At 36.4% G+C, this 10,000-nt stretch overlaps 1 protein-coding gene across 1 annotated transcript in view; it reads right to left on the reverse strand.

Annotated features, from left to right (window-relative positions):
* Window positions 1-1,380, reverse strand: part of LOC145255857 (uncharacterized) — a 254,038-nt gene extending 252,658 nt beyond the window's left edge. The window contains exon 1 of the mRNA XM_080114622.1: window positions 797-1,380. Coding sequence (XP_079970748.1) covers window positions 797-1,178 — 382 coding nt within the window. The 5' untranslated portion in view covers window positions 1,179-1,380. The remainder of the gene's footprint in view (window positions 1-796) is intronic.
* Between the last annotated feature and the right edge of the window lie 8,620 nt (window positions 1,381-10,000).

Here is a 10,000-nt window from a genome sequence, read left to right on the forward strand (position 1 = left end):
ACGGAGGTCATAATTCAGATAAATGTATGACAGACCAAAGAGAAAAAAAGCAAACAACAAAACGTATCCCAGCAGGATTAAGAATTAGCTTCGAAATCTAGTGAGCGAAGCCTTTTTCTCCTCCTTACTTTTCCTTTTTCACAGATGAAACGTTGCAAGTCTATATCCGCTCAATTTTCAGGGCAGGTGTTCGTCTCAGCTTCAAACTACAACCCCCATCTGCCAAGCATTCACAAAAAACACTCGTCTCGCTAAAATCACTATAAACCAATTCGCCTACTCTCTACCTGTGTCTAAAACTAAACGCAAATTCCATGAACAAAGTTTCTTTCCTAAAATTGCCCGCCTCTACAACTCTATATTGTAGGGCTGCTTTTAAACTGACCACAATATGACAGTCTTCAAATCCAATACAAACAAATTCTTGAGTCGTACTCTTAAATAATAAAATTCTACCCAATGTCCACCCGTTCCTAAATCTAAACGTAGATACCAAGAACAAAGCTTCTTTACCAAAACTGTCCGCCTGTGGAACACTGTTCCGCTGTCCTGCTTCCTGACTGAATACAACATAGTAGCCTTCAAATCCAATGTAAACAAGTTCTTGTTGAAGCATCTCCATAAATAATCCAATTATACCCAATCTAGGTCATTAACGATTACTACACTACCACCTTAGATTCATTAACTCTTATCCTCGAGTGGCCTTCAAGCCTTTATAAGTAGTGATTCTCATGTTCAAAAAAACAAAAACAGCAACAAAAAAAAAAACAAACAAAAAAAACGCGATACTTACCTAAACAAGTATTGTTGATGCATCTTAGTCCAAGCTGTGCGTCGCAGATTTTTCCTGTATCCTCGCCGCATTCCTCCCAAGCTAGGGCATGGCAGCTACAGTTCCTCGGTAAACGAGGTCTTCGACCAGGACATGCTTCAAATTCACGACCGCACTCATCGACGTAAGTCTCTTCTTCTTTCTCGTTTCTCTCTGGGGATTCCTCTTCTCGAAAACTCTCCCATTTTTCTTCCAACGGCGAAGCATCCTCGGCGTTATAAACACTTCGAGAATCCCGAGAATTCTTTGCCAGATACGATCCAGACGTCGCTATTCCTTCGACGGAAGACTTGTGGCTTTCCAAAACTAACCAGATGGAAAAGAAGAAATATGCAACAGTCATTTTGCTTACGAACGCACTGCGTCCGGTTGGATAAGTTTTCGGCTTGTTGGATTTGGACAGGTTGTGCAGACCCGACGGGGAAACCAGTTAGCATGTTTTATAATTTATTTATTTATTTGGTTTTTATATTTTCTGATTCGCATCTCCTGATTTGTAAAAAAACATTTTTTCTTTTTTTTTTCTTCTTTTATTTCACAGCCACGTGTTTTTATTTGAGTTTGGATTTAACCTCGTTTCGCCGAGATTTTTGAATTAAGAAAAGAAAAAAGTGCCCGACTTGTTAGGACGAGTTTTTTGTGTTTATTTTATACAGCAAGCCCCGCCCATAGAGAATCAGTCACCGTTTTTTTTTTCATTTTCCACGTTTCTTTTATCGTTCCTTTTTCATTCATTATTTTTCATTTTTTTTTCCAAAGGAATCGCCACTTGTCAAGGTCCATAGAGTACTCGAGGATAAGAGTCAATGTATATACGGTGCTAGTGTAGTAAGCGCTAATGGTGTAAATTGGGTAGGATTTGATTATTTATGGGGATGGCTCAACAAGAACTTGTTTATATTAGACTTGAAGGTTACTATACTGTAGTCAGACTAACGGAATAGTGTTCCACAGGCGGGCAGTTCTAAGAAAAAAGCTTTGTTCACGAAATCTGCGTTTGGATTTAGGCACAGATAGGGAGAGGGGAAATTGTTGATAGTGGTTTCAGGTAGTCGAGTGTTTTTGTGAAAGTTTGGCCGGGGGGGGGGTCATAGATTACAGCTCAACGAGCAGTTGCCATGAAAATAACGAAAGAACAAAGACAGGCTTGTAACGTCTCTTCTGTGGGAAAGAGGCTTCAAAGAAGAGAAAGGGGCATCACCTTGCTCTATCAGGGCAGGATATGGAGCACTGAGCAAGAATAATCCATTTTAGTACTTGACTCTTTTTTCCTGTTGCTATCGGATCATGCTGTCCAAAGATATTGGCTTTCTCACCTAAAATGCACCAAACATAATTGTAATTGTTTTTCCTTTCTCTTTTCAAAACTCAACCATGTTCTGCAAAGTGAAAAACAAAAACAAAAAAATCTCTACAAAACAACCAAACCAAACCAAACACGATGAATAAATATTGGAAGATATAAAAAAAACATGAATCATAAAATCCCCCTTTTTAATGACTAGATTCGGAATTAAATGGCCCGAAAGTACAGGGTGGAACGATAAAATTGTCGTCCTAATGAAAAACAACATTACAGATTTATTTTAAAACTTTTATTGAAAAAATCGATTCAGGTAACTTGATCATGTAGTAGAGCTGACATCTATTCAATGTAGCCGCCTTCAGCCTCAATCAACGCCTCGATATGGGTCCGGAATTGTGAGCATGCATTTTCTACAAACGCCAGTGGGAGCTCAGCAAATACTTAATGGGTGGTCGCGATCAGGCTGGCTTTGGTCTTGTGGGAGGTCATGTTGGTGATGTTCTCGAGATATAAACAAACCAAGTAATTCAGCGAGTTTAGGTCAGGAAGAAGTCACACAGTCGTAGCACTCCTAAAGCCAAGCCTTGGTCTCTTTGGACTTATGAGGCAGCGCCGAGTCCTGCTGCCACAGCCAGAGTCTGCCAGCGGCCACCTAATTGCACCAGGGAATCCAAACACTCTTCAACACATCTTGGTACATTTTGCTGTTGACTTTCAAGCTAACTTTAAAGATATGAAGTGGCATTACGCGGCCCTCATTTGAAACAACTCCAATGACCATAAACGTGGCCAGAAACTTCGTTGAACTGTGCCCCAGGCGTTAAACTGTTTGGATTTTCATTTTGAAAGTGCTGGCAATGGTCCTGTTGTCATAATTGGGATTGTTTTCATCATGAAGGGCCTACTTCACAAGATTTCCAGCTACGGTATAACTGGAAATGTTTTCTCAATCGTTAAATCATTTCTCTCCGATAGGCTCATAAGAGTAGTGGTCGATGGACAAAAATCAGAGGCCTGCAGTATTAATCCTGGGCCCAACTCTCTTCCTGATCTACATCGATGATCTCCCAAAACACATATTTAAATCATTCGTTGACATCTATGCTGATGACACGACCATCTACGGCAACACATCAAAGGCTGTAAATGACAAAGTTCTCTCTGATTCTCTCTCCTCTAATCTCGAGCGCGTGGTTCAGTGGGGGAAGACGTGGCTGGTTACCTTTAATGAATCTAAAACCAAACTCCTATCTTTACATCATCAACGCTCTGATCCCCATCTAGCATCAATTGAAATGGATGGCTCTCGTCTAGGAGAAGCCCCATGTTTTGACAAGCTTCTGGGTTTGTCCTTTACTCCTGATCTGAAATGGAACACGTACATCAAGTCTGTTGCCAAGGTTGCTGGAAAGATGGTGGGGTCCTTCTACCGCCCCAGAAGATATCTCACTACTGATGCAATTCTCTATCTATATAAAAGCCAAGTACGTCCAAGGATGGAATACTGCTGCCATATCTGGGCAGGAGCGGCTAAAATCGCCTATCTTGCCTTGACAGAGTACAAAATAGACTTAGTGGCTTAGTGGGGGATGCCCTTTTTTCTTCCCCGCAACCTCTCTCTCACAGAAGAGACGTTGCGTGCCTATCCTTGTTTTATCGTTATTTCCATGGCAGGTGCTCGTCTGAACTCCAATCTCTGGCCCCCCTCGCCAATCTTTCACGAAAAACACCCGTCTAGCTGAATCCACTGTGAAAAATTTCCCCCACTCTTTATCTGTGCCTAAAACAAAACGTAGATTCCATGAACAAAGCTTCTTTCTTAGAACTGCACGCCCGTGAAACTCTGTTCCGTCCGCCTGCTTCCCACCGGACTACAGCCTGGATGTCTTGAAGTCCAACGTTAACAAATCCATAATGAACCGCCCCCTTAAGTAAACACTTCATCAAATCTCCACACTGACGTACTGTACTTGCAATAACCCTTATCCCTGAGTGGCTTCCGGGCCTTGATAAGTGGTGACCACCGTGTAAAAAAAAAACTTTAGATGAGGTACTCCTCTACCACGAGAATAATGACCTGCATGCAAACCTTGCAAAAGCTTAAATCTACTCGTATCAGCTCGGGAACCCTGGGACCAAAACATCTCTAAATACCACGTGGTCTGGAATACCAACTGAGTATCACGCCAACCTTGTTTAACATGTCGCAACTAATGAACCTGAGTGGCTTCCGGGCCTTGATAAGTGGTGACCACCGTGTAAAAAAAAAACCAAAAAAAAAAAAAAACGGAAATGGAATCATGTCGTCTTTTCTAGGGCGACAATTTTATCGTTACACTCTGTACAATTATCTCTTTTCGTTCGTTTTTTTTTTTTAATTTATTCATCCGTTTCTCTTTCTTTTTTTCTACATTTTGTTTTTTTCAGTTTTTGTCCTTTTTTCCTCCGTTCGATTTATTAGTTTTTCTTTATTTTTTCTTTTATTGATTGAATCTTTCTTTGCCTTTTTTTTTTTTTGTTTCTCGATTAAATTGTTTACCTGCATCAAGAAAAACGACAAAAGAAAGAATACGAAATACGTAAATAAATAAAAAGGAAAGAAAAAGAAACAAAAGAAACGCGTTCAAAAGTTATTACGGGAACCTATTCTATGCTAATTCACGCAAGCATAAAAAAATAAGTCTACATTTTCAGGTAAGAAATGCCTAAAAAAATCTTAAAAATATAAAAATAGAAGCAGTTTTTTTTTTCGAATTTAGAGTGGGGATCAATTTTATTTAAACATAAATCTCGTGGTGGTGGTGGCTAAGTAGTTATCGACACGGATGGACACGTTTGAGTCCCGTTCGTTTCACAAAAAACACTTTTACTTAGGATGTTTGCAATCTTCACGTTGTCACTACTGTAAGTGCCCGATAAATTTCAAGAAAGAATTCAAACTAGAAAGATATCGGCGAAACCAATGCCAACAATAGAATTTTCGGGATTCATATGAAATCAATTAACGAATGGCAAAAATATTAGGGCGGAACGAAAGTTCCTCAAAGGGATTTAACATTTTAATGAATTCCTTTCTTTCTATACGTCTGTTGTTTATATTCGGGAGGCGACGATGGCCAAGTGGTTTACGACACGGACTTATAACTTGAGTGCCAAGTTCGAATCCAGTCCGTTCAACAGAAACATTGTCACTTAGGGATATTGCCAACCTTCACATGGTATCTCTTGTAAGTACCCAATGTTTTCTTGAAATAAATCTAACTAGAAAGATATCAAGGAAACGAATGCCAAGAATAATCATCTGATTTAGTTGAAATAAATGATCTCTCTCCAAATATGACATTTTTTAGTTTTATTTAGGTTTTTAAATTTTCACTGCCAAGATTTTTTAGGTTGTTTACATGCAATCGATTGTTATTGCATGGAATGCGTGAGATGATGGGAATGTACATGTGAAAGTTGGCAGTGTTTTGACTTTCACCCCCACGGATAAAAGAGCGGAGGGTGGGGTTGTTGAACGTGTGTCCTTCGATCTCTGCCGAAATCTAATTTTGTTTTCCATTTCAATGCCTCCGTTCAATCTCGAAAGACAAAGGATACCCCCTGTAGGGGCAGTAGCGCGTGAAATTGTGAGGCAAGGATTGCGCAATCCTCAACCGCACCTCTCCTGAATCGACACTGTTTGAGTCCAGTGGCAAGGAGAAGGCCGGGACGACTGGAAACAATGCCGAGATAAGCGGAGAGCACATACAGCACCTGGAAGTCCCAAATGGTCACCCATCTGGTACTGGCCAGGCTCATCATTGCTTAACTTCGATGATCTGACCAGAACTAGTGTGTCAACGTGATTTTCGTTTTCCATATCATTACTATATTAACATTACTATAATCCCATTTGGGAGTTTTTGACAAGATGTAGAAACGTATCTGCCATTTAATTGGCACCCACCCTGTCTTCTTCTATGCAGTCTCTCACAGATGTGATGTTGCTAGTCTCAGTTTTTTTTTCTAGAAATACTATTATATGTGTTTTTCAAAATCGTCCTTTGTTCCAGCTCGTTTGACTCGTGATTCATAATTTCGCTGTTTTTGCATCGAATTGTAATACAGCTTTATATTCCAGTGACTTCTTTTCAAGAACCGCATGCTAGTGAAACTCTCTTCCTGCTCACTGTTTTCCCCTACTTTGAACCTTAGCATTTTCAATGTTAATGTCCATAAGCATCCTCTGACTTTGCAATAATCATATTTCGTTATTTTTAGCTCCTTGCATTAAGTGGCTTCACGTCTTGTCTGGAGTGATTTCCATAAAAAATAAAGTTTGCTCATTTGATATAGGCTTCTTAAATTCTGAGTTTAAAACGATGGTCATTAGTTCAAAAATATTTAGTGAACACTTTCCTGTGAAAACTCCAACTTGTTTTTGGAGATGAAGTGATAGTTTTTTTTATGTTTTGAAGGAGGAGAGCGTATATCAATAGAACGGAGAAAGAAAGCGGTTGGCTAGTCAAGCCAATCGGGTTTTGGCGTTCATTCGAGTCGCATCTCCACATGGTTACACGTAGTCGATTAAAAAGTCAAATTTTATTTTTCATATGAATTTGCACAAAGTATAAAGCTTCAATAATAACCGTTAATTTTTCTTTCATTTGTTTTTCTTTTTAAATTTATTTTCCTTTCTTTTTTCTTCCTTTTTCTTCTGCTTTCTGCTTTTTTCTTCTTTTTTCTTCTTTTTATTTAATTTTTTTCGTTTTTCTCTTTTTCATTTCTCATTTCGCTCTTCTTTCTTTCTAAACAAATTCTGTCTCATAAAAGGTTCGCGATTGAATTAATCCTATTGTTGCTTTTTTATGCCTTTTCGTTCTATAAGTTGCTGCGAACAACTAGCAACCTTTAAAACCGTCAGAAAACGAACCATAAAGCGTTGAATAGCTCTATATACAAAAACAAGCATTTATACATGTTGGAACGATAAAATTATCGCCCTAAAGAAAACAACACTACATATTTATTTTGAAACTTTTATTGAAAAATCAATTCAGTAACTTGATTATGTAGTAGAGCTGACATCTATTCAATGTAGCTGCCCTCTGTTTCAATCGCTGCCTCGATATGGTCCGGAACTGGGAGCATGCATTTCCAACTACGCTGGTAGGGACTCGGCGAATACTCGGCGGATGGCGGCGATCAGGTTGGCTTTGGTACTGTTGGAGGTCATGTTGGTGATGTTCTTGTTGTACGATCAATTGAAGTAGTCCAGGTCAGGTCAGAGGAAGAAAGGTAGCCAGTTAGAGAAGAGTACAAAGTCGGCGCCCAAGCGTGCTGCTCAAACATTTTTTTCAGCCCAAATGGGTTCTCCTCTGAGGCGCTGGATTTTCAAATCCGACTTTTCGACCACTGTGTTTAATTATCCCGTCGTAGGAGGTAGATAAACACACGAATATTAAAACAATAGAACAATTCCAATTCAAATGAATCGAACAATTTTTTTAACAAAAAATGTTGAAAAAGATTTAATCAACTTTTTGCTGCACAAAAAAACTTATATAAACTGTAAGAAAACGTTTTTGGGTTTTTATTCAGAATTCGATTTAATTAAAAATATCATCAAAAATACAGGAAAAACAGATAAATATTTATGATGTAAGTAGTCGTTTCGGAAAAAAAGACATTCTAACAATCACGTACATTGATTAAGTAGGTTTTTAACTAAGAAAATCAAATTTTATTACAATGTGCGACGCTATTTTTTGATTTGCCATTTATTTGCATGTGTATATATATATATGCATACATATATTTATATACATATATATGTATATACAGGGTGACCCCCCCAAAACGGGCTCCAACTCTAATTAGGCCCCGTTTCTTAGTGTTTTGTTCAAACGAAATTTAACACAGTGTATTCTTTGTCCTAGCTCCCACTGGGGTCTTGGTGTACTCACGGTAGTTGATTCTGCCATGCCCTGTAAAATAAGGGCAATCAGTGAATAAATAATGGAGATATCACGTTTTTTTTGGTCACCCTGTATATACATATATATGTATATATATATATATATATGTACATAAATATCAACTGAATTAAAGGAATAAATTATAAGATGGTCAACATAATGAACTTTGGAATATAATCTTTTGTCATTTATTCACTATCTTGCTTTGTAATTACATTGAGCTTCTTAAATAAAGATTGGTATATATTATATGGAAATAAAATACATTTCTACAGAAATATATACATATAGAGGTATTTATAAATGCATATATATATATATATATATATATATATATATATATATAAATTCGTATTCCTGTCTGTCTGTTTGTTTGTTAGTTCACAATTTGATTAATATATAGAATACGTAGCTTACTTTAAACTTTCATTTATTTCTACATGTTTCTACATTGCTTCTTGCAAAATATACAATTAAGAGATCACCTCATTTGCATATTACATCAAGAAAATCGATTTTACTAAATAGCGATATCTTAGTTAATGTTTCTCGCGAAAGAATTTGTTTACGTATTCAATTTAAAATTGTTATTTAATAAACTTTAAATATCAATTATATTGATGATATATTTAATTTGATTTATTTGGAATTATTATTTCCAACATCGATCTTTTTAAAAAATTTTTTTAGAGTTATTTGCCCCTAGAAACTTCAAAACATAAAAAAAAATTATCATCGAATAAAATAATTTGGTAATCTCAATAAGTTACTAGCTGGAAAAATGATTCCGTGTAGATAGAAAAATGTTTGGCTTTTATTGTTTTTTTAAAATATTCAAACAAACAAATAAAATAAAAACACGAAAAAAACTGAAAAGATTTCATTTGTTTGTTTTTATTAGTCTTTAAACGGATGTACACAATCGGTAAGTGTTTATAATGTGACCCAGCGTCGTTTAACACCTAAAAAATGAAGATCTACTGCCCCCTCTAAATTCTACAATTTACACTTTTTTCTTTTTTCACGTTAATCTCATCGATTGCAAACTTAACTTTCTAATTAAAAAAAGGTAATTTTTATGTGACCCAGCGTCGTTTAATCCCTAAAGAAAAAATGAAGATCTATTTTTTTGGACTAATACGTTTAAACAGCCTTCATTAAATAATACGAAAGAAGAAATTTTGAAAAAAAACAAAACAAAAACAAAACCAAAACATTAGTGGGGGATCCGTTTTCTATATAAATTTAACGTAAAATGAGCACTCACTTTTTGTCCACTAAGCATTCAACGAGACATTTCACCTCTAGCATTTTTCAAGTTTGGCGATTGGGGGGGGGGCAAAATATGACAAATACAATTTGTTTGTTTTTTAGTGGGGTGGGGGAATTACATTTGAAACATACAAAAACGATAAATTTAATTAATTTTAATGAGACCGTTCTGTACTTTCACCTAACAATTTCATGAACAAAACAAACCCCAAAATATGACAAATTCAATTTTTTTGGGGAAAGATTACATTAGAAACATAAAATGACGAAAAATTTCATTAAATTTTTTTTGGAATTAATTTTTAGTAGATCTTCATTTTTTAGGGGTTAAATGACGCTGGGTCATGTAAAAAATTACTACAGAATGTTTGCTTTTAATTTTATTTTAAGTTTGAATTTGAAGCACACATTTTTAAAAACAAAGATGCCCCCCCTCACAAAAAGCAAGTCGAAAAAGCCCCCCCCTGTCAAAATAAAAACAAATCGAAAATTTCCTTTATGTAAAAAATAAAGCCAGTGAGAAAAGTTTTTTTTAAAAATGTTATCGTCTTGATTGCTGAAGGCATAAACAATAAAACATAAAAAATAAACAAACAATAAAACATAAAAAATAAACAAACAATAAAA

Source organism: Euprymna scolopes, chromosome 31, assembly GCF_053919585.1.
Source record: "Euprymna scolopes isolate OS-2025 chromosome 31, ASM5391958v1, whole genome shotgun sequence".
Classification (NCBI taxonomy): Eukaryota; Metazoa; Mollusca; class Cephalopoda; order Sepiida; family Sepiolidae; genus Euprymna; species Euprymna scolopes.